Source organism: Ctenopharyngodon idella, chromosome 8, assembly GCF_019924925.1.
Source record: "Ctenopharyngodon idella isolate HZGC_01 chromosome 8, HZGC01, whole genome shotgun sequence".
NCBI lineage: Eukaryota > Metazoa > Chordata > Actinopteri > Cypriniformes > Xenocyprididae > Ctenopharyngodon > Ctenopharyngodon idella.
In genome coordinates this window covers 10,928,950-10,953,073 of record NC_067227.1, presented here as the reverse complement: position 1 = coordinate 10,953,073, position 24,124 = coordinate 10,928,950, and the positions used below count along the sequence as shown (strand labels likewise).

The following is a 24,124-nucleotide window of genomic DNA, read 5'->3' as shown; positions in this document are numbered from 1 at the left end:
TGTCATTTTCTGTCTGCTGAAAAACAAAAAAAATGTCCACTGTAATAAGTAAAAGTTATTATTTTTCTATAGAATTCTGTAAATGATGTTTATTTTAGCATAGATATGGAGAATATTAGTAAGAAACATTCAACCAGTGTTATTCAGTATAAATAAAATGATGATGGTTGAAAAACAATCGACTTATCAGTCTTCCTACATCCTACTGCATCAGTTCTTCTCCAAGCATTGTGCAATGTTGAGGCATGTCCTAAAATGCTTTCTTTTAGAGACAATGGATGTGGATGCAGCACTACCAAATTATGGATGAGCATTTTGCTCTTTGGCACTACCATATGTCTTGTATTGTCAATTAGATGGGTCACACTGTGTACTTAATGTATCTTTAAACTTTGTGTAGTTATATTGGACCAACTCAGATTGATTCAGCTGTTCTAATCTCCTCTATTCTGCTTTTCTTAAGTGAATCATAATCTGAACAAAAAACAATACAAAAAGGGTCAAACACTGTTATTGTCAGTATATGACAATAGATCAGGGGTTCCTAAACTTTTCCATTCCAGGGCACACCTAGACAAGTAGGCTATAAGGGCTTGACATTAACACCTGCCAAATGCGGGTAGATTTCAGCTGTGGCGGGTAGGACAGCCACTCCCACTAGCCACTTTGGCGGGCTGAATATAATTTCAGCCTACAGCCAAATGAAAAGTAGCCAAGCTTGTTGTATCATAAAATTACAATTCAATCACAATTCTTTATCGATTAACTTGCTGTTAGTGAAGGCGGGATAGGCGGAATCGCGCTGAATGACACACAACAGAAGCGCTCTTTGTCGCGTGCGCGATCAGTTCTCCTTGCACCTGAATAGTCAAATACATGCACAGATGTCAAAATGCCCATCGTGTGGAGTAGGCTATCGCGTGAATACAGCTGGTTATGGCTTAAGTGGACGTAAACAGGTGGGTAGAAACTGGATATGTGTCAGTATATTACGTCCATGCATTCAGCAGCCCAATTAAATACCTGTCTGTCATTAATGTTAATCAAACAAAAGATGTTAAATAAATGTATACATGTTAAATAAACCTACTGTATCTGAAAAAAAGATTTTTTTTTAATTTACTATTTGTAATTTGCTTCTTTGTTCTTTTTATATAGCCTAACAAAAATAACATATAAAATTTCTCATATTATGCTTATATTGCCCACCTGTACATACCAGCTGATATACAATGTAGTCTTTATTTGCAAAATTGACTGGCAAAATTGTGGCCAGTGAGAATGCTGAGTGGCTAGTAACTTTGGAAAACCACTAGCCACAGTGGCTGGTGAGCAAAAAAGTTAATGTCAAGCCCTGAGTATAATCTATGTCAAGACCCAAATTTAATAAAATATAAATCCGTGAAAACAAAGTTCTGTTTATGTAAATAATTAATTGTGTCATTGTGTTTATGATCAGACATCAGCATTAGAGTAGATGAAATATGTCCATACAGACTCCGATCCGAATATGAACTTTGATCCGTGATGTGAGTGTTTTTAAACTCCTTGCAGAAAACGCTCTCATGCTAGTTCTGTGTGTGTTATGAATGTGAAATGCTTTTTTACAGACATATTTTTTTTATGTGTTGGTAGGTAGCCAAATGCACATTGGGGGGATGTAAAGAATGCACTCGACCATGTCTCTAAAAGACAACAGCGCTGAGTTGAACAGGCAGAGATGAATGAACAGACATTGTTTTAACAAGTTACATGCACGCTTCACTATAAAACATACGGCGGATATATTTATATATTAAATCGCAACCTTCGTGATTCGAAAATCAGACCAAGCAATACTGAGATTTCTGTTTAATGCTGGTAAATCGTGCAGCACTCTGCTAAACTGTTTTTGTGCGTGTATGCCATTCACTGAAACGTAGCTGCAGCCAAGTGACTTTGCGCGACCCACCTTTTCCCACTCTGCAACACACAGTTTGAAAACCCCTGCAATATATGACTATATGGCTATATTATATATTCAGTTCTCAAGGAATCAGTCCTCCTGCAGTGTAAAACAAACTCACTTCTGCTTTGTTCCTCATCTAGACACTAGTAAATATCCTCCTTGTCTTCAATGTCGCTCTGATATTGGAAGTTTCCTCCTTGTTCCAGGTCTGCTAAAATCTCCAATACCTCGTTGTGACTTGCCCAGCTTTAGCATCTTCTCAAACTCCAAGATTTACCTATACAAAACAGAGATGTGTGAATAATGGCAACATCTGCACCGTTTGGTGTGAAAACTGAAGTGCAGAAATAAAACAACAACTATTCACATAGGTTTTAGAGATTTTAGATTAGTTAGTTCCCTTTATTAATGGCCGTGTCTAACTGAAGAACAAACGCCTCCATGATCGCATCCTTCGAGTCCTGAAAAAACTTGAAAATCAGTGTCTGGCAATCAGAGCCTATATAATGAAACTGCATTATTCACAATATCCACAAAAGAAAGGCTTAAAGTAGTTGTTCAATTCAGAATTAAAATTTCCTGATAATTTACTCACCCCCATGTCATCCAAGATGTTCATGTCTTTCTTTCAGAGCAAGACAAGCTTTTGTGGTTAAAGGTATATACATTTTTATTTATTTTTTTAGAAAATGACAGATTGTTTTGCTAGATAAGACCCTTATTCCTCAGCTGGGATTGTGTAGAGCCTTTTGAAGCTGCATTGAAACTGCAATTTGGACCTTCAACCTGTTGATCCCTGTTGAAGTCCACTATATGAAGAAAAATCTTGGAATGTTTTCCTCAAAAACCCTTTTTTCTTTTCTGAAGAAAGACATGAACATCTTGGATGACGTTTGGGTGAGTAAATTGTCTGGGAATTTTAATTCTAAAGTGAACTAATCTGTTAAACATTTAATAATGATGAAAAAGTATACAGTTTTTCAATCCTCAGGCATTTAAAGTATGTCTTTGACTGAAAATTTGTAATCTCCTCTTTTAGCCCTGTCTCTCTCTTGCAGATGTCCTTTATTTGTATGTCCAGTGTGTCCTTCATGGTTTTTATTAAGTACTAATAAAAGAACAAAGAGGGAAGTTAAGTGTGTACAGATGCAAATACACAATTTAAATAATGATTAAATGCAATTCAGATACATCTGAACTGAAAAAAAAAATATATATATATAGGTTACATTGTTCCCTTACATTCATCCTTACAAATTCAGCTGTGTTGAAAGATCCCTGAAGGAGTCAGTCAATTGTAGGTGTAGGCATAAGTTCTGAATAAGTTCTGATCACATTTGTTTAATGTTAATATGGTTCTAGAAATCTCATCTTTTTTTCTTTTTTTTTTAATTCATACTCAATATAATATAATCATCGGCAGTCACTCGAAGCGAGTATGACTGTCCTCTCTTTTGGGTCTACTTGTGGGTCTTCAGATGGCTGTAGAGGCCAATCCGCGATCAGCATACTTTGGTGCAGTATGGGCAGGGGAGGGTGGTGATCTTTAATGGTGGTTGAGCCTTTTTGTCTTTCTCCTTGCGAAGCTGTCACTTTGTCTCTGCGGCATGGCGGAGTTCTGTTTCATGATGTGCTGCACCATCCTGCAAGGATTTCTTCCAGGAGCTTCTGTCCAGTGCAATGTGTTCCCAGTTGCTCGATGTAATATTGAATTTCTTCAGAATGGCCTTGATGTTGTCCTTAAAACATTTCTTCTGCCCACCAGTTGCTCGACTGCCTTCCTTCAGCTGGGAGTACAGGATCTGTTTGGGGAGACATGTATTGGGCATTCGGATGACATGGCCAGTCCAACGAAGTTGGTACTGCATTATTGTAGTGGTGATGCTGGTCACGTTAGCTTCCTCCAAGACGCTGATGTTGGTGCGTCTGTCCTCCCAGCTGATCCTCAGAATCTTTCGTAAGGATCTTTGATGGTATTGTTCCATGGCTCTCAGGTGCCTGCTGTATGTGGTCCACAATTCGGCTCCATACAACAGGGTGGGGAGGACAACAGCTCTGTAGACCAGGAGTTTTGTTTGGGCTGATAGGTCTCGGTCTTCGAAGACTCTTTTCCTGAGCCTGGCGTAGGCTCCACTGGCACAACTCAGGCGATGGTTAACCTCTATGTCTATGTCTATGTCAGCTTTTGTGGAAAAAAGGCTGCTGAGGTAAGGGAAGTGGTTCACGTTTTCAAGAGTGGTGCTGTCCACTTTTATGGTTGGCTGGGTAGCTGGCTGGTTAGGTGGAGATTGATATAAGACCTGGGTTTTCTTGATGTTTAATTTTAGGCCCAGGGCTCTGTACGCCTTGGAAAAAGCATTCAGGATGCCCTGAAGGTCTTCTGCGGAGTGTGCAGCAATGACGTTATCGTCCGCGTACTGAAGCTCTGTAATGGTGGTGTAGTTGACTTTACTCTTGGCCTTGAACCTGTTAAGGTTGAAGAGTCTGCCATCAGTTCTATACATGATTGGATTCCCCTGTGGCAGCTCTTCACCAATGAGGTGGAGTATGGCTGCAATGAAGATGGCAAACAGGGTGGGTGCAATAATGCATCCCTGTTTCACCCGTTTCCACTGTAAAAGGCTCAGACTCGGAGCCACCATTGCTGAGCACTGTGACTGACATGTCATCATGTAGGAGCCTCAGTATTCTAATATACTTGTCATGACAGCCGTACCTTGATAGTATGCTCCACAGGGCCTAGCGGTCTACTGTGTCGAAAGCCTTTGTCAGGTCTATAAAGGCCATGTACAAAGGCTGCCTTTGTTCACAGCATTTTTCCTGTAGTTGCCGTGCTGTGAAAATCATGTCTACTGTACCTCTGGATGGATGGAAGCCACATTGTGATTCTGGGAGTATTTCCTCAGACAGTGGTAGTAGTCGGTTTGCAAGAACACAAGCAAGGACTCTGCCTGTAGTTGACAGGAGCGAGATGCCCCTGTAATTTCCACATTCAGCCTTGTCCCCCTTCTTGAATATGGTCACTATTAGGGCATTCCTGAGCTCGATGGGAAGTTCTTCTTTTTCCCAGACTTTGAGGAGTAGAGCATGAATGTGGTACAGGAGCTCTGACCCACCCTCCTTTAAGATGCTTGTATATACGCATATTATAATTGTATTATAATATAATACAAGCAATATAATACTAATAATTAATCACCTCTGAAGCACTGGACTGGTTTGAGGTGCAAATAAAGAGAGATCTTGTAAAAGTTTGGGAGAACTCTGTTTTTTTTTTTTTTAGTCCGATGGAGAACGTAGTGTTTTCACTCACCAAGACTGTTCTGCTAAGCACAGTCCTGGTAGAGAAAAAAAGTTTAAGTTTAAGAGGAAGTTTTGATGGAATCATCATTTTTTGGCAAAGCAGAAATCACAGATATTATTAAATTACATATAAAACATGTATGAAAAACTAAGTACATAACTACAACTAAACAAACTAAAATGAATAAATAAAAAATAAATAACTGTATGGTCCCATAAAAAATCTAATAAAATGACAAAAGAAAAAAACAACAACAACAAAAAAACAACAACAAACAAACAATAAAATTACTAAAACTTTAACTAAAATTAAAATGAAAACAGAAAATAGAAAAATAAAATCTAATTCAAAATATTAAAAACATCTACAATAGTATATCAATGATACCAAAATAACAAATAAGGAAGTTTAGAAATATAAGAAAATTAAGAAAACACCTTATGAATATGAAATGCACTTGAGAAAATGACTGATGATGATTGAAAAACACATTTACACTTAACAGTTTTTGCTACAATCTACTCACCTGCATCACTTCTTCTCTGCATGACGCATAATGGTCAGGAATGTCTTCAAACATCTTAAAAAGATTTCTTGAAGGTGGTGTTTTGGGAGCCATAGTCCAACTTCAGCACACAGAGGGTTAGTTGTAGGTGCTGAGAGTGGCCATGGTATTCTGACATCTGAAACACAAAGGTTACTTGTTGTAGGCACACCTGCAACACCTCTAAGCACTGTGTAACGTTCAAATATGCCTTCAGTCCTATTTGGCAGGTGTTATAAAAATACTTTCATGTCATACAAGATTCATAAATAACAATTAATTTGGAAAAATGCCTTAATAAAATGCTCATAAAACCCCCAAAATGACTGACCCCATCCCTGTTCTTTCAGAGCAGTTTCGCAGTCAACAAACAACATACAGTGTCAGTTGATTTCAATAAATATTAGTATTTATTACAATGATTTTAAGTATATTGATATAAAATTTAAATTAATCATTTAACAAGTATAAATTAATAAAGACTGACAACTGGCAGTGAGCAATTAAGGAAGATTAAACCCAAATTTTGGTTGACAGATAGCTGAAAGTAATGCTCTGGCACCATCTAGCTGTCAGAAAAATTTGTAACACACAGCTGAAATGATTATCCAAATGCGCGATTTACAAACCTAAAGCATGATAAATATAGTTTTCTCAAGAAAATGCATCAATAATTCTCTAAATATGCAAACTTTAGACTAATGGACATTGTTTTTAAAGCACTGACAGGAGTCACACGACAGCTTACACGACTAAATAGGCATGTTTATTTCTTCTACATATAAAACACGTATTGTTTTGATTAAGCTATTGATGTGTACTGACAACTTGAAAATTACATGGGCATTTCTAACAAAACTGGATGCCCATTTCTAACGGGCATTTTTTTTTTTAATAAATTCGTTTCATGGTTTCTTGAGACTGAATAAGAATTTAAAATATTACAAAATACACAGGCTAACTTCTTGCTCTTTTACTTCACGTTCTTGGCGCTTTTTCTGTTTTCTGCTGTCGCACGGCATGATGCCTGAGCCGAAACATTAATTTAAAAAAAAAATTAAACCATTAACTAACGTTATTACAACAAAATCCACATAACTCATCAAATGTTGAATCCGCATTCACATTTGCATGTTGTAAAAATATTTAAAGACAGTAAATTACCGTCATGTTTACATTACACATAGATAGGCTAATCCTCTGAGAGCAAGGGAGACCCACGCAACTTGGCACTGCCTGCTGTAAAAAGCTGTCACATCTAAGTTCATCGCGATCTCACACACATTTCCGTAATAATCAGTGAAGCTGTTTACACTGCACAACGAATGTCTTACTTCGACTAATGTACATCGTCTACATTTTGTTTACGTTGTTCAACGCTGTAAAAACACGTTGTAAATAAAAACCTTTGACGCTCTACAAAGTTACACCACATAAATAATTTACAACGCAAAAGACAATATTAGACCATAATTCTTACCTGAGGACGACTGAAATCGGCACCAATTAATAAATAAGCATTGATTCAACAAACAGACAAGGGTATGATGATTTTCCTAAATAACGCAGACGCCCCGCCCATATTGCAAAACGGACCAATCAGGTAGGGACTCACCAACAGCGCTCTTGCAGCAGCTTTGGAATGTCATTTAGAATGTGACGTCACAGCAATATGCTGACATAAACAGACTCACTTTGCTCAAATGTGACGTCACAGCAATATGCTGACATAAACAGACTCACACTCAATCTGCATCAGTTCTAGTGTTCTAGTTCTAGTGTTACTTTGCAGATCTTGCAGCTTCATACGTGGATTCTCACTTTGCATATCTTGCAGCTTCATACGTGGATTCTCACTTTGCACATCTTGTTGCTAGTTGCTCAGTAAAGTGATACTCATTTGCACATCTGGCAGCTTACGGTAGTTACCACATTCAAAATGGTACTATTTACCTTACTGGGACTAACTGCTTTACTTCTGAGAGAAAGGAGAGAAGTCAAGAACACCTACTCAGTTCAGGATGAAAAATTTGACCAGAGTGATCTACTACCTGTGGGTAGTACTGATGGTAGGCCTAAATGAAATAAATGTACATCTTATGAGAATATGTAACACTTAGTGTCTGCACAGGGCTTTACATTTTTATGTTTTGGAAGATAGTAAAAAATTTAGGGCCACAGTCGAAGTCTGTAAGTTAATCTGTAACTTAATTTGAAACAATACAATCAATGTATATGCACAAGCATGAATTAAAAACTGAAATTTTACTACAGAATTCACTAATGGAACTTAATATAGGGGCCTCAAGGCATGTTTAACTGTTTTTAGTGAAAAGCAAGAATGTGTCCTGTGAGAATGCCACAATTTATAGCAAGCTTAGCGGCAGTATTTATTTATATGGTTATGTTGATGTCATTACCCTCTTTAGGTCAGACTTCTCAGCATACCACCAGTGGCCCAGAAGTCCTCCATACTGAAGAAGAACCCACCAGTCCCCCTAAAATTGATGATGATGACGCCTTTTATGATTTTGTTGGTGATGCATCTGAATGGAGTGCTGAGGTCCTCCATGCTCTCAACAGTGTCATGTGTGAGTTTAATGTCAAATCAATCGACATCCCCCAGGTTCCAGTCTCTGCTGTGTCAGACTGTAGAGTCGACGTCCCACAAGCTTCGGATAATCCAGCAGTGGACACTGTGGCACCTCAGTCAAGCCAGCTGAAGGATGATGAGGAAACAATAATGGGTCAGTTTGCTACCACAACCCTAACATAACTCAACACACGTTTGATACAAGAATTGATACAATTGAATTGAATTAAATAAACTTTTTTTAACAATCAACAAGATTTAATTTCAATTTGTATGTATGTATGAAGTGAAGTTGTATTTTACACTGAGAAAAATATTTTTATTACATAAATAGTCCTGTAATGTGACAAATTAATTTCTAAAAGCATAACTATTTAATGTAGTATCTCAATTAATGTATGAATTAGATAAATGTTGTTTTAAAAGTTTTAGAATTATGTCACTCTGCAGGACACCGCTTGACATTTCACGTCAACAACTCTTATTTTTCTTTGAACAGACATCAACGCTTGCAGCGACAAAATCAGCATTCAGCTAACTGAAGGCGGCTTTGGAACCATTTATTCAGGGATTCGCTTGGATGGTGGCCTAAAGGTGAGTTCTTTTTTACTTAAATTATTTGTATAGTAAATTATTTTCCCTGTCTTATATTTGTATATTCTTATACGTACTGTATGTTAACAATTTAGAACACTTGACCCATCAGACATGCTCTACATTAGGGGTGTGCAATCAACCATTATCTAGCAGAGTTTAGCTCTAGTCCTAATTAAACACACCTGAACCAGCTAATAAAGGTCTTTAGGATCATTAAAAACTTCCAGGCAGGTGTGTTGGAGTGGCCCCCCAGGAGCAGGATTGGACACCCCTGCTTTACATGCTTAGAATTTAATTTATGAAAACTGACATGTCTGTCTCCATCTAACCATCATCAGAATTGTCTTTCTTCTAGGAGGGTTATTCTGAACCTCTTCAATTGGAGCTGCAACATCAGCACTCGGAGGATAAGGAGAGAGATGGAGCCTCGGACAATGAGACTAAATCAGACTCCGAGGTTCCTGAAGTTCCCGTTCCTGCCGATGACACACCAGAGGTTCTCAATGAAGTCCCCTCAGGCCTTTCCTTACGATTGAAGATCTGGTGGGAGAGATACACATGGGAGATTCTCACTCCGGCTATGATCTCCTCCTTCTTCTTCATCTTTATTGTTTATCTGGGTCCGATGGCTCTGATGATGATGCCGTTTCTGATCAAGTTCTTCCATCAGATCATCACAACTGGTTACAGAGTCTATCACTGTTACCACATGCCATGGTTCAGAACCCTAAGCTTGTACTTCCTGCTGTGCGTGAGCTACTTCTTCTATGAGGAAAAGATCACAGATTATTTTTTCACCCTGGTGCAGAGGGAGGAGTGTGTACACATGCTCAGCAAATACCATCACTTCATTCCCTTTGCCCTGTACCTCGTCGGGTTCTGCATGGTTGTTTTGAGTGTGGTGAAGAAACTCTATCGCCTGCCATTCTGCATGTTCATCTGGACTCATTTGACCGTGCTGATTGTGGCGATTCACTCGGACTTAATCATTCAAAACCTTTTAGAGGAGATCATCTGGTTTATTGCACCAATCTCCAATATTATTTGTAATAGCATAATCGATTGCATGTTTGGATTCATTCTCAGTCACAGCCTTTAAGTTGTCTCTTAAGACATGGGAAAGGTTTATCGGCGGCTTCCACTCCAGTGTTGTTGTGGCAAGCAGGACGAGGGCGAGAGCCGTGAGAACAGGGCGAGGCCGGTGGCGTGACTGATGATGAGCGCCACCTGTGCGCCGCACCAGTCTCGAGTTTCTCACGGATGAGCTCAGAGAGCATAAAAGGAGGAGCGACGACAGTGAAGGACGAGAGAGGACCAGGCCTGGACTTTTTTTCCCTCTCTCATCTCTGTCGCTCCTGATGCTTCCGTCTCCTTTTCTCTCACCTCGTCTGTCCATACCCCCAGGTGCTGCGGCTGCCTTGACAGGTCCCCCTGGAGGGGGGGAGTAGAGCGCAGTCTTGGGAGTCCTCCCCAGCTCTTGAGGGGCGATGGGGGTATGTGGCAAGCAGGACGAGGGCGAGAGCCGTGAGAATTGGGCGAGGCCGGTGGCGTGATTGATGATGAGCGCCACCTGCGCGCCGTACGTCTCGAGTTTCTCACGGAGGAGCTCCGGAAGCATAAATGGAGGAGCGACAACAGTGAAGGATGAGAGAGGACCAGGCCTGGACTATTTATCTTTAGAGGTTTTTTTCCCTCTCTCGTCTCTCTGTCGCTCCTGATGCTTCCGTGTTCTTTTCTCTCACCTCATCTGTCCTTACCCCCGCTTTTACTTTTTTACTTCGTTTTGTTGTTTGTTAATTTTATACGATTAAAAAGTTGTTGAATGTTCGCTGGTTCTCGCCTCCTCCTTCCCTGTTCTACGAACTGTGTTACAGTTGTGTTGTAATACTACTGTCCTGCATGGCTACAGTTTACTCTTCCTCTGTGTGTCCACTGGAGTTAAAATAGCCACTCTCAACACTTCCACAGTGAACTGTGAGCCATCTGATCTCTTCCAGCTTCAGGACTACAGCCTACCATCTGTACTGCAGACTATTATGGGCTGGACTATTATGGGGTACCAACTCTATAAAAACAGAAATTTTGGCAGTTTGCTGGTCTAGAGCAATTTCATAATTACTTTCATTACTGCAGTCAGAGCACTGATTTGTAGAGTGGGAGAAGTTATTACATTTCTCACAAGGTCAGTTACAAAAAGAATACCTTTACGATCAAGCCTGTATCGTTTTATCAACTCCCTGTCATTATTTCATAATATATGCTACATAACATAATACATATACATAACTTCAATACATTATATCTGTGTTGGAAAGTGTGTGGTCTCCTCCTCTCTGCTGCCATTTTGTTACTCCTAACTAGGTTAGGATACCTTAAATAAAGCACTCTTAAATAATTTATAAGGGGAATTATTAAGGGAATTATACCAAATCATTTTGATGACAGACTTTCCAAAATATCTAAAACAACATTTGAGATGTTGTGCAATGAAACTAATACGCTGGTTAGTCCAGTTATATAACCACTGTTGAGGCAAAGTCACATGAGTTTTTTGTTGCGCATCAAGGGATTTATTTGTAAATGTGTTTATGCATGTCTTATCACTTAAAAAAAAAAAAAAAAATGTATCCATCTCAATTGAGCGCCTAACTTTTTTATGCACATTTTTAGAATTTATGCGCATCTTGGCATTTCCATCCAGCATTGTTTTTATGCAATATCCCAAAATGCGCATAAAAATAGGTGGATGGAAACATATCTTCTGACCTTGTGAGAGTGCAACTGGTCCTGTGACATTTAATGATAGGGGTACATTTAACTGTGTAACTACAAATGTTATTTAAATGCAAATACTTTAAATGTAATTGCAACGTATAACATGTATGTACAGTACATAGTAAGTAAATTGTATCAGTTGGTTAAATATATAGTAGTTAAGGCCACCTAATATAAAATGTGACCTACCAACTATAAAATTGTGATTATTATAAGGTCTTTTCTAACCATTTCTGAGGATGCAGGAAGACAGTTAATTGGAACTTGGGCGTGAACTTGAGCTGTAAGATGAGCCTCTTTTCATGGCTTCCATCTTTGAAAGGGGCAAAAATCCCACGACGCTCTACAAGAAAAAAAACATGAACACGAAATTTTCCTTTTTTTCCCTCGCAATTCTATGAGTCTATGACTTAATTTTGTAAACTGGTGAACACAGTGTGAAGGAACATATGCAGAACAAGTGCTGGGTCATGTTTCAACCCTGACTCGTCTTCTTGTGAGACAAAGAAAATTTTCTGCCTCAAGTCAAGCACACATATGAGGAAACTTTGGGGTGTTTCTTTTGCATGTTGGCAACATTGGTAAGGTCAAATCGGTCTTTCCTTCTAAATAGCTACGTAATTGAAGGCCTGGTGTAATGGCTTGAATAACTGAATCAACAATCTCTTGCTCTGGGTACCCGCCTCTATCCTCCAGCTCCACTAGTTCCCTTTGTAACAGATGATTACAAGACTGACTAGATGTTTGCTACATCCTCTGTCAATTTCTTCCTGAATGCTTCGCAGAGCATCCATCTTTACCGCAGTGTTTCAAAGTGACTATAGCTGTGTCCCAATTCATCTATGAAGATCATAGGGTAAAGCGGCGCTGTTTATCATATTAGATACATTTGTGTGTTGAAAGTTGTTATAGTGCTACTCGTGCGTTCACTCGGCGGCTGCTATGAGACACTTGTTGCACACTGCAGTAAGCTAGATCGATATTAGTCATGGTAAAATATGGTAAATTATGCCAATTACATTTTAATACTTACATCGCTTTATTTCTCTTCAAATGATTCATAGACGTAAAGACTGTAATCAAGAAATTTGGCCCATTTCAGCTTGTCTGCAGTGAAGGGATAGCTGTTTGAGATAAATGCACAGTAGGACACATGCAAGAAGTCACCATGTGATGATTTTTCTTTCCCTCAGTAGTTAACCCACCTGTGCGCTGATATGCTGAAATCATATTAGGCATCTTCCTGGTCAGGTGGGACTCTTGAACCTATATCAAAATACGGTAAAAAAAAATAAATAAAAATAATAAAAATATATAATAATAATAATAATAATATATATATATATATATATATATATATATATATATATATATATATATATATATATATATATATAATATATGGTAATAATATGTTGTGAACAGTGAAGTTCAATGAAATATATTTTTGAAACTGAAAATATATATTGTTTCAACCTTCATATACTTAAAATATATTTAAAAATGTATTTCAGGGGCAAGAAAATGCATTTATATTTAAAAATATATTTCAGGGCGCAAGAAAATACATTTCCAATCTTACAGTCGACAATGCAAATGTGGGTGGAAGAAAGAATTGCGATCAAAACTACATTCCATTAAATGTTAGAAGAATTTTAAACACTTACAGAAAAAAAAAAAAAAAAAAAAAAAACACATGAATTTCCCCATATTTTCCACATTGACCAATTTTGTTCACATGATCTTCCCAAAAAATACAGGGTGATCATGACACTTGATCCCCAGCCTTTATTAGAAACACCCTAACAAATGTGTATTTTAATCTATTATTCATTAATTACTTTATTTATTTAATTAATTATTTGTAATTTAATGTCAGTATAATATAGCATTTAAATGCACGTCAAAAAAACGAATAGATGAATAAAATCGTTAGATGTACGATGTTAATAACTTTGATGTAATTTGAATTGGAAACCACTAGCAGCGTTCACGGACTTTGAGTACTGCGCATGCGCGTCACTTTGATCTGTAACGGTCGGTAATCGGGAGTTCTCGGAGGAAAAGGTGAGTTATAAATGTATTTTTAGTCATCATTTTTCACATATGTAATGTTAATTGCTACTTTGGATGCATAATGTTTTGTATTGTCAAGGTTTTTTTTTAACTTTATTTGTCAATTTAATGTCCTGTTGGTTTCATTTGCTCACATGAGACGCATCTGAGATGTTTAGATTTCCGTTTTAACGTTAGTTGTTTTTAATTTGGACACTAGCGAAAACTAACGTTACACACAAAATGTTTAATATTTTTTTAAATTTCAGCTGTAGAGTGTTTGGGAGACCGTGCCGCTTGCTATAGAGTCTGTGAACGTGACGTCAGCAACGCAATGCATTCTGGGACTTTAGGTCACCGACAGTACAGTAGAGACTGGGAAGTAGTAGTAGATATTAAAATTTATATTACAGTTAAAAACATATTAGAATGGTGAACGCTGGCTGTGTTATAAACTATCTGCATATACTGACCAGCGTGGAAAACGGATGTGAAATGGAGCGCCATTTTGTCCCATTTTCGGGACATTCTAAAACGCTTAACGTGGCTTAATGTAAGTAAACATCATACTAATAAACCATAATATGTGCAGAAAAGCAGTTGGGCCCAGAATTTGAACGCAACGCGTTTAATTTCACGTTAAACGTTTTCCTCGCATAAAAACTATGTACAGCAAAAGCCCAGAATATGAACAAAACGTTTTCATCCGTATAAAACCGTTATAAAGAAAATGCTTAACGTCGCATAATGTAACCTATAAGTGATATTAAAAGATCAAATTCTGCACACACCAATTTTTCTGTATAGTACGCTTTAGTATAGTGTTTGTATAGTATAGTGTTTGTGTTCATAAAGCAGCACACCTTTGATTCATTGTTCAGCTTCTCTCAGTAAGATCATGCATTTGTTCCATTTAAGTCCAGTAAAACTTACTAGCGACTCCACAATGTAATTCATTTCAGAGCTGCATTACAGAGGGTCATGCTGTTATGTTATCCCTTAATGCTTTAACATTAAGAAATAAGGGCGATTTGATGATATGCTGGCTGAGATCAATCTATATTGTGTTTATTATTTTATCTGGCAGATATATCGGTACCACTTAGTTATTAAAAACTGCAATAGAGAAATCACTCCTGTGTGTGGTACGATAGAAGGCGGCAGTATGATTTCTATGCGTGTGTATATCGTCTCCTGGCCACACGACTGAGATTCGACTGAGAAACACAAGAGATTCAAATATTAGTCCATTTATTCTAAGCAAGTACAAGCAGCTCTTTAAAAAATTAACGTAAATACAGTCGTTTTTTCACTTGGTGATTTGTATTTGTTGTCATTGTACGCTCCTGAGCGTGACCTAAAACATGGCGGCGACTACCCAAAATGCAACGCGCAGTGACGTAGTTTGCCAAGCTCTATAGAGTACCTCAGGGATGACGTGTTTTTGTAGGCAAAACCCGGAAGCGAGTTAGCATTTTAGGACTTCCGGTTCCATCGCCCCAAAGTCTATGGGTTTTTTGAATGGGTATTTGCTAAATCGCCTGAAATAAGGTCTGTGGTTAACAAAGCCTCTAAATATTTTCACGTTTTGATCTATGACATAAAACACACCAGTTATAACCCGCTTGTGATTTTTTAAACCTTTATTGTGTCTTAAAAACAGCGGTTGCTAAGAAATTGCCAAAAGGGACTACTTCCTTTGGCGGGGACTTTAGACGTCATCATGACAAACAGGACATTTGGACAGCATTTCTTATGGAAAAAGTGGATAAGTATTCATACACAGCGCAGATCATAATCAGCAAGCATGTTTTTAAATAAAGTTGTTTTTTAAATAAAGTTTGAGGAAGCTTGGTGGTGGTGACGTTGATCCGCGACCATGGTGTGCTGTAGTCCGTTTATAGCCTACTGTTAGCTTTTTATATCTGACGACTTTATTTAGGCTTCAAAATGTATAAATGTTGTGTTAACTTGTAAAGATTATCTTGATAGACAAAACGTGTGTCATAACCCTTTGTTAAACACAGAGCTTATTTTTTGCGATTTTCCAAAAGTCTATGGGAAAAACGCATAGGCTTTCGATCGAGGGAACCCGTGCGCCACTAACTTCCGGGTTGGCCTACAAAAACACTTCATCCCCGGGGTACTCTTGTTGAACGACGATGCTCACGTGATCCTGTCACTGATAGTGGAGCCTGTAAGTTAATTGCTAAATTTAAATGTTTTGCTAAACTTGTTAATTTGGCACACGTTATTCGCTCCTTATTAGATTTCAGGCATACGCTGGTTTGGCATTAATGGCGTTTCATTGTCTCAAATTTTCTATAATTTTTTTTTAATATAGCCTAGGTTATATAATACCGTAGTTTTTGCTCACTTTTTGCTGAATGACAAGCTGTTTTCGATGAACCAGTTGAGCCAGTGATTCAATAAGTCGATTGTAACAAAAGATGCGTATTTGTCACCACCTACAGGTTTACATGTGTCATTCATTACTGTATGTACTTTTTATTTTCAGAAGCAGAAGTGGAGATAGTTTGTGCAACAGCAACAAGGTGAGAATGATCATGAGACACTTTAAGAAGTAGAATAATTTTTTAAAAGTATTTAATTATTTTATTTGTGTAATTTATGAATTGATATGTTCTCTGCACTTGTGTCTTTGTTAATATCTGTTTCTGTCTGTCTGGAACAGGTGCTTCACCCAAAAATGAAAATACTCTCAGAATATGACTTTCAAATGATGATTTTTAGAAAATAATCCATCTCTGTAAGTGCAAGTGTAAGGTCGACGCTTCAAAAACCACAGAGTAAAAAAACAACAGTAGTCAATATGACCCTTGTTGAAGTGAAATAGGTGTGTGTTAGAAAAATACTAATATTTTAAAGTCTGTGCTTCCAAATGACTCCTCAAGCTTTAAAACACACATCACAAATTTACCATAATAGTATTTCTCAAATATACCTATTGTTTCACTTCAGAAGACATTGATTCGTCAACTGATGTCATATGGATTACCATCATGTTCACTTTGTTTGGTTTTTGACCTTCTTGTGTGAGCTCACAGAGATCACAGATCATTTCTGTTTTTGGGTGGATTATCCCTTTTAAGTTAAGTTAGCTTAAATGAATGTGCCTTTGTGATATTCCACTATCCCTTCATTTGTAAAAGTGAAAATGCAATGCAGAAGTGTAAAGAAAGGCTAATTCAACCTCTCCGCAATCATCAGTTTCTTTACTGTACTGTCCAAAAATATGCCCATTAAATATCTTTAAAATCCAGTATACCTGTAATTGTTTTAGTTCCAGTGTAAACAAAAATATCAGGAAATCCATAACTAGTCAGAAGATAATGTGCATGCCCTCTGTTTTGTCTTTTGTAGGAGCTAAGAGCAAAACTGACAGTGGTGGAGAGAGAAGAAGTGCCCTTGACGAGGAAACCATGGCAGCCATATAGGTAAGTCAATACTTGGTGAAAGGAAAATTTACTAGAAACATTTAGTTAACTAAAAAACAAAAACTGATTTTTTGTCTCGCAGTCAAGAAGAGATTTCCAAATGTGTCCAAGGAGGCTTTGAGGATTTGAACTGGGGAAACGGAGACTTCTTGAAAGCAAAAAAGTTATATTTGTTTGAATATATTGTAATATTGTATATTTTTTGAACATTGTAAAGTATGTTCCTTGCTGATTTTTATTCAAATGTTCACGTGTTATAGACAACAAATAAAAGTTTTTCAAATGTCACATGTGAATGTATTTTCTTTGGTTGAAAATGTAGGGCAAAGTATATTTTTAAATGCTTTTGAAAAATATTTTTAGAAATTTATGTATATATATTTGAAAATATTTTTAGAAATATATTTTAGCGATTATTTGGCCTTTTTTTGTATATTTTGAAATATATTTAAAAAAAAATATTTTTTACAGTATGGAATTCAAAAATAAAAACTACAGTTGTTTAGAATGATTGATTTGGTATGAATTAATGATTAGTGAGTTTTACTGCAATGCTTACCTGAATAAATTCAATCTGGTGAGACTCACTGAATAGAAAATGGTCCATCTTCTGATTAGTTCATTTACTGTAGACATAATGCAAAAGTCACTTATAAAGTTAGCATATTTATATATTGTATGCTAACGTTACCTAGCCTGCACTGCACCAATGGCTCCATAGCACTTATCACATATTGCCAATCATTTCAGCAAACTTTCAAATCCACTACAACTACTTAAGACAATCACTAAGGAGTAGACCATTTTTAATACGCCATTACAGGTGACATTTTGTGTAAACCGAGTGCAATACACAGGAGCGGTCACATTTAACGTTACCATTGCTTGGCGAAATTTTGCGTGCGAAATCCATTAATAGATTAACATAATTAAGTGATATGGTATATTACAATATAGATGTAAAAACTAAATGGTCGCTGTCATTAAAAGACTATGGGCTGACTGGATTCTATTCAGTCGAAGTCCCTAGTTGCTATTGGTTCAGTTCAATTATCTAATAAACGGACATGTTATAAAAAAACAAAAACAAAAAAAACCCACTAAGTTTGTTAAGCACATCAGTCTACACCTATTGTATTAAATGCTGCGAGTAAATTCCCAAGTTGTGTTAATTTTTAAACTACACATGGATATGTGTAAAAGAGGTTATTTTTTTCTACACATTTTTAGTTAATACTGACACAAAATTAGAGTGTTACACATTGTGTAATTTTTCTACACATTTCTTATAAGAAGCCCGTGAAGGTCGGATTGAGCGTTGTTAAATGGGACGGTCTAGCTACCTACGGAGGGTTGTTTAGTTCTGCCTTGTCACTTTACTAAACTGCTCTACAACTGGGTAGTTAAGGGATGAATGTTGCTAGGCAGTTCCTGCTGATCAAGGGGGATGAACCGTCTAACATCTATCCCAGCATTGCCTCCAGAATTGCAGTACTCCTGAAAAGTATGATCAGGAATGTTTTCAAACATCTTAAAAAGATTTCTTGAAGGTGGTGTTTTGGGAGCCATAGTCTAACTTCGGCACAGCGAGGGTTAGTTGTAGGTGGTGATGAGAGTGGCCATGGTATTCTGACATCTGAAACACAAAGGTTACTTGTAGGCACACCTGCAACACCTCTAAGCACTGTGTAACGCCTTTAGTCCCTATGCTTCAGTCCTATTTGGCAGATGTTATAAAAATACTTTCATATCATACAGATTCATAAATAACAATTAATTTGGAAAAAGGCCTTAATAAAACGCTCATAAAACCCCCAAAATGACTGACCCCATCCCTGTTCTTTCAGTGCAGTTTCGCAGTCAACAAACAACATACAGTGTCAGTTGATTTCAAATAATATTAGTATTTATTACAATGATTTTCAGTATATTAATCATTTAACAAGTATAAATGAATAAAGACTGACAAACAAAACATCAAACTGGCAGTGAGCAATTAAGGAAGATTAAGTCCAAATTTTGGTTGACAGATAGCTGAAAGTAATGCTCTGGCACCATCTAGCTGTCAGAAAAAGTTATAACACGTACAGCTGAAATGATTATCCAAATGCGCGATTTACAAACCTAAAGCATGACAAATATAGTTTTCTCAATAAAATGCATCAATAATTCTCTAAATATGCAAACTTTAGACTAATGGACTTGTTTTTAAAGCACTGACAGAAGTCAGACGACAGCTTACACGACTAAATAGGAATGTTTATTTCTTCTACATATAAAACACGTATTGTTTAGATTAAGCTATTGATGTGTACTGACAACTTGAAAAGTACATTTAATCATGGGCATTTCTAACGAAACAGTGGAGTAATTTTGAATATAGAGTATTGTTTTTGTTATTTTCCATGGTTTCTTAAGACTGAATAAGAACTTAAAATATTACAAAAATACACAGGCTAACTTCTTGTTCTTTTACTTCACGTTCTTGGCGCTTTTTCCGTTTTCTGCTGTCGCACGGCATGATGCCTGAGCCGAAACATTAATTTAAAAAAATTAAACCATTAACTAACGTTATTACAACAACATAACTCATAAAATGTTGAATCCGCATTCACATTTGCATGTTGTAAAAATATTTAAAGACAGTAAATTACCGTCATGTTTACATTACACATAGATAGGCTAATCCTCTGAGAGCAAGGGAGACCCACGCAACTTGGCACTGCCTGCTGTAAAAAGCTGTCACATCTAAGTTCATCGCGATCTCACACACATTTCCGTAATGATCAGTGAAGCTGTTTACACTGCACAACGAATGTCTTACTTCGACTAATGTACATCGTCTACATTTTGTTTACGTTGTTCAACGCTGTAAAAACACGTTGTAAATAAAAACCTTTGACGCTCTCCAAAGTTACACCACATAAATAATTTACAACGCAAAAGACAATATTAGACCATAATTCTTACCTGAGGACGACTGAAATCGGCACCAATTAATAAATAAGCATTGATTCAACAAACAGACAAGGGTATGATGATTTTCCTAAATAACGCAGACGCCCCGCCCATATTGCAAAACGGACCAATCAGGTAGGGACTCACCAACAGCGCTCTTGCAGCAGCTTTGGAATGTCATTTAGAATGTGACGTCACAGCAATATGCTGACATAAACAGACTCACACTCAATCTGCATCAGTTCTAGTGTTCTAGTTCTAGTGTTACTTTGCAGATCTTGCAGCTTCATACGTGGATTCTCACTTTGCACATCTTGTTGCTAGTTGCTCAGTAAAGTGATACTCATTTGCACATCTGGCAGCTTACGGTAGTTACCACATTCAAAATGGTACTACTTACCTTACTGGGACTAACTGCTTTACTTCTGAGAGAAAGGAGAGAAGTCAAGAACACCTACTCAGTTCAGGATGAAAAAGTTGACCAGAGTGATCTACTACCCGTGGGTAGTACTGATGGTAGGCCTAAATGAAATAAATGTCCATGTTATGAGAATATGTAACACTTAGTGTCTGCACAGGGCTTTACATTTTTATGTTTTGGAAGACAGTAAAAAATTTAGGGCCACAGTCGAAGTCTGTAAGTTAATCTGTAACTTAATTTGAAACAATACAATCAATGTATATGCACAAGCATGAATTAAAAACTGAAATTTTACTACAGAATTCACTAATGGAACTTAATATAGGGGCCTCAAGGCATGTTTAACTGTTTTTAGTGAAAAGCAAGAATGTGTCCTGTGAGAATGCCACAATTTATAGCAAGCTTAGCGGCAGTATTTATTTATATGGTTATGTTGATGTCATTACCCTCTTTAGGTCAGACTTCTCAGCATACCACCAGTGGCCCAGAAGTCCTCCATACTGAAGAAGAACCCACCAGTCCCCCTAAAATTGATGATGATGACGCCTTTTATGATTTTGTTGGTGATGCATCTGAATGGAGTGCTGAGGTCCTCCATGCTCTCAACAGTGTCATGTGTGAGTTTAATGTCAAATCAATCGACATCCCCCAGGTTCCAGTCTCTGCTGTGTCAGACTGTAGAGTCGACGTCCCACAAGCTTCGGATAATCCAGCAGTGGACACTGTGGCACCTCAGTCAAGCCAGCTGAAGGATGATGAGGAAACAATAATGGGTCAGTTTGCTACCACAACCCTAACATAACTCAACACACGTTTGATACAAGAATTGATACAATTGAATTGAATTAAATACACTTTTTTTAACAATCAACAAGATTTAATTTCAATTTGTATGTATGAAGTTGTATTTTACACTGAGAAAAATATTTTTTATTACATAAATAGTCCTGTAATGTGACAAATTAATTTCTAAAAGCATAACTATCCAATGTAGTATCTCAATTAATATATGAATTAGATAAATGTTGTTTTAAAAGTTTTAGAATTATGTCACTCTGCAGGACACCGCTTGACATTTCACGTCAACAACTCTCTTATTTTTCTTTGAACAGACATCAACGCTTGCAGCGACAAAATCAGCATTCAGCTAACTGAAGGCGGCTTTGAAACCATTTATTCAGGGATTCGCTTGGATGATGGCCTAAAGGTGAGTTCTTTTTTACTTAAATTATTTGTATAGTAAATTATTTTCCCTGTCTTATATTTGTATATTCTTATATGTACTGTATGTTAACAATTTAGAACACTTGACCCATCAGACATGCTCTACATTAGGGGTGTGCAATCAACCATTATCTAGCAGAGTTTAGCTCTAGTCCTAATTAAACACACCTGAACCAGCTAATAAAGGTCTTTAGGATCATTAAAAACTTCCAAGCAGGTGTGTTGGAGTGGCCCTCCAGGAGCAGGATTGGACACCCCTGCTTTACATGCTTAGAATTTAATTTATGAAAACTGACATGTCTGTCTCCATCTAACCATCATCAGAATTGTCTTTCTTCTAGGAGGGTTATTCTGAACCTCTTCAATTGGAGCTGCAACATCAGCACTCGGAGGATAAGGAGAGAGATGGAGCCTCGGACAATGAGACTAAATCAGACTCCGAGGTTCCTGAAGTTCCCGTTCCTGCCGATGACACACCAGAGGTTCTCAACAAAATCCTCTCAGGCCTTTCCTTACGATTGAAGAACTGGTGGGAGAGATACACATGGGAGATTCTCACTCCAGCTATGATCTCCTCGTTCTTCTTCATCTTTATTGTTTATCTGGGTCCGATGGCTCTGATGATGATGCCGTTTCTGATCAAGTGCTTCCATCAGATCATCACAACTGGTTACAGAGTCTATCACTGTTACCACATGCCATGGTTCAGAACCCTAAGCTTGTACTTCCTGCTGTGCGTGAGCTACTTCTTCTATGAGGAAAAGATCACAGATTATTTTTTCACCCTGGTGCAGAGGGAGGAGTGTGTACACATGCTCAGCAAATACCATCACTTCATTCCCTTTGCCCTGTACCTCGTAGGATTCTGCATGATTGTTTTGAGTGTGGTGAAGAAACTCTATCGCCTGCCATTCTGCATGTTCATCTGGACTCATTTGACCGTGCTGATTGTGGCGATTCACTCGGACTTAATCATTCAAAACCTTTTTGAGGAGATGATCTGGTTTATTGCGCCAATCTCCAGTATTATTTGTAATAACATAATCGATTGCATGTTTGGATTCATTCTCAGTCGCAGCCTTTAAGTTGTCTCTTAATAAGACATAGCGAGAGCCGTGAGAACAGGGCGAGGCCGGTGGCATGATTGATGATGAGCGCCACCTGCGAGCCGCACCATCTAGTTTCTCACGGAGCATAAAAGGAGGAGCGACGACAGTGAAGGACGAGAGAGGACCAGGCCTGGAGTTTTTTTTTCCCTCTCTCATCTCTGTCGCTCCTGATGCTTCCGTCTCCTTTTCTCTCACCTCGTCTGTCCATACCCCCAGGTGCTGCGGCTGCCATGATAGGTCCCCCCGGAAGGGGGGAGTACGGCGCAGTCTTGGGAGTCCTCCCCAGCTCTTGAGGGGCGATGGGGGTATGTGGCAAGCAGGACGAGGGCGAGAGCCGTGAGAACGGGGCAAGGCCAGTGGCGTGATCGATGATGAGCGCCACCTGCGCGCCGTACGTCTCGAGTTTCTCACGGAGGAGCTCCGGAAGCATAAATGGAGGAGCGACAACAGTGAAGGATGAGAGAGGACCAGGCCTGGACTATTTATCTTTAGAGGTTTTTTTCCCTCTCTCGTCTCTGTCGCTCCTGATGCTTCCGTCTTCTTTTCTCTCACCTCGTCTGTCCTTACCCCCGCTTTTACTTTTTTACTTTGTTTTGTTGTTTGTTAATTTTATACGATTAAAAAGTTGTTGAATGTTCGCTGGTTCCCGCCTCCTCCTTCCCTGTTCTACGAACTGTGTTACAGTTGTGTTGTAATACTACTGTCCTGCATGGCAACAGTTTACTCTTACTCTGTGTGTTTTAACTGGAGTTAAAATAGCCACTCTCAACACTTCCACAGTGAACTGTGAGCCATCTGATCTCTTCCAGCTTCAGGACTACAGCCTACCATCTGTACTGCAGACTATTATGGACTTTAAATGTAATTGCAACGTATAACATGTATGTACAGTACATAGTAAGTAAATTGTATCAGTTGGTTAAATATATAGTAGTTAAGGCCACCTAATATAAAATGTGACCTACCAATTATAAAACTGTGATTATTATAAGGTCTTTTCTAACCATTTCTGAGGATGCAGGAAGACACAGTTCATTGGAACTTGGGCTTGAACTTGAGCTGTAAGATGAGCCTCTTTTCATGGCCTCCATCTTTGAAAAGGGCAAAGATTCCAGGATGCTCTACAAGAAAAAAAAAA

At 38.0% G+C, this 24,124-nt stretch overlaps 1 protein-coding gene, 1 long non-coding RNA gene and 1 pseudogene across 2 annotated transcripts; all 3 read left to right on the top strand.

Moving 5' to 3' along the window:
• Positions 1-7,735: 7,735 nt before the first annotated feature.
• Positions 7,736-11,088, top strand: LOC127517788 (phosphatidate cytidylyltransferase 2-like; annotated as a pseudogene).
• A 3,089-nt stretch (positions 11,089-14,177) lies between these two features.
• Positions 14,178-17,528, top strand: LOC127517713 (uncharacterized). The gene is made up of 4 exons (XR_007931358.1): positions 14,178-14,369; positions 16,335-16,371; positions 17,201-17,274; positions 17,357-17,528. It is a non-coding gene; the product is annotated as an uncharacterized LOC127517713 (long non-coding RNA).
• A 3,090-nt stretch (positions 17,529-20,618) lies between these two features.
• On the top strand, positions 20,619-23,191 carry LOC127517787 (phosphatidate cytidylyltransferase 2-like). Its single transcript, XM_051903874.1, has 4 exons — positions 20,619-20,748; positions 21,109-21,426; positions 21,766-21,860; positions 22,219-23,191. The coding sequence occupies exons 1-4, from the start codon at positions 20,619-20,621 to the stop codon at positions 22,960-22,962; spliced, it is 1,287 nt and encodes a 428-aa protein (XP_051759834.1). The 3' UTR covers positions 22,963-23,191.
• Positions 23,192-24,124: the final 933 nt, after the last annotated feature.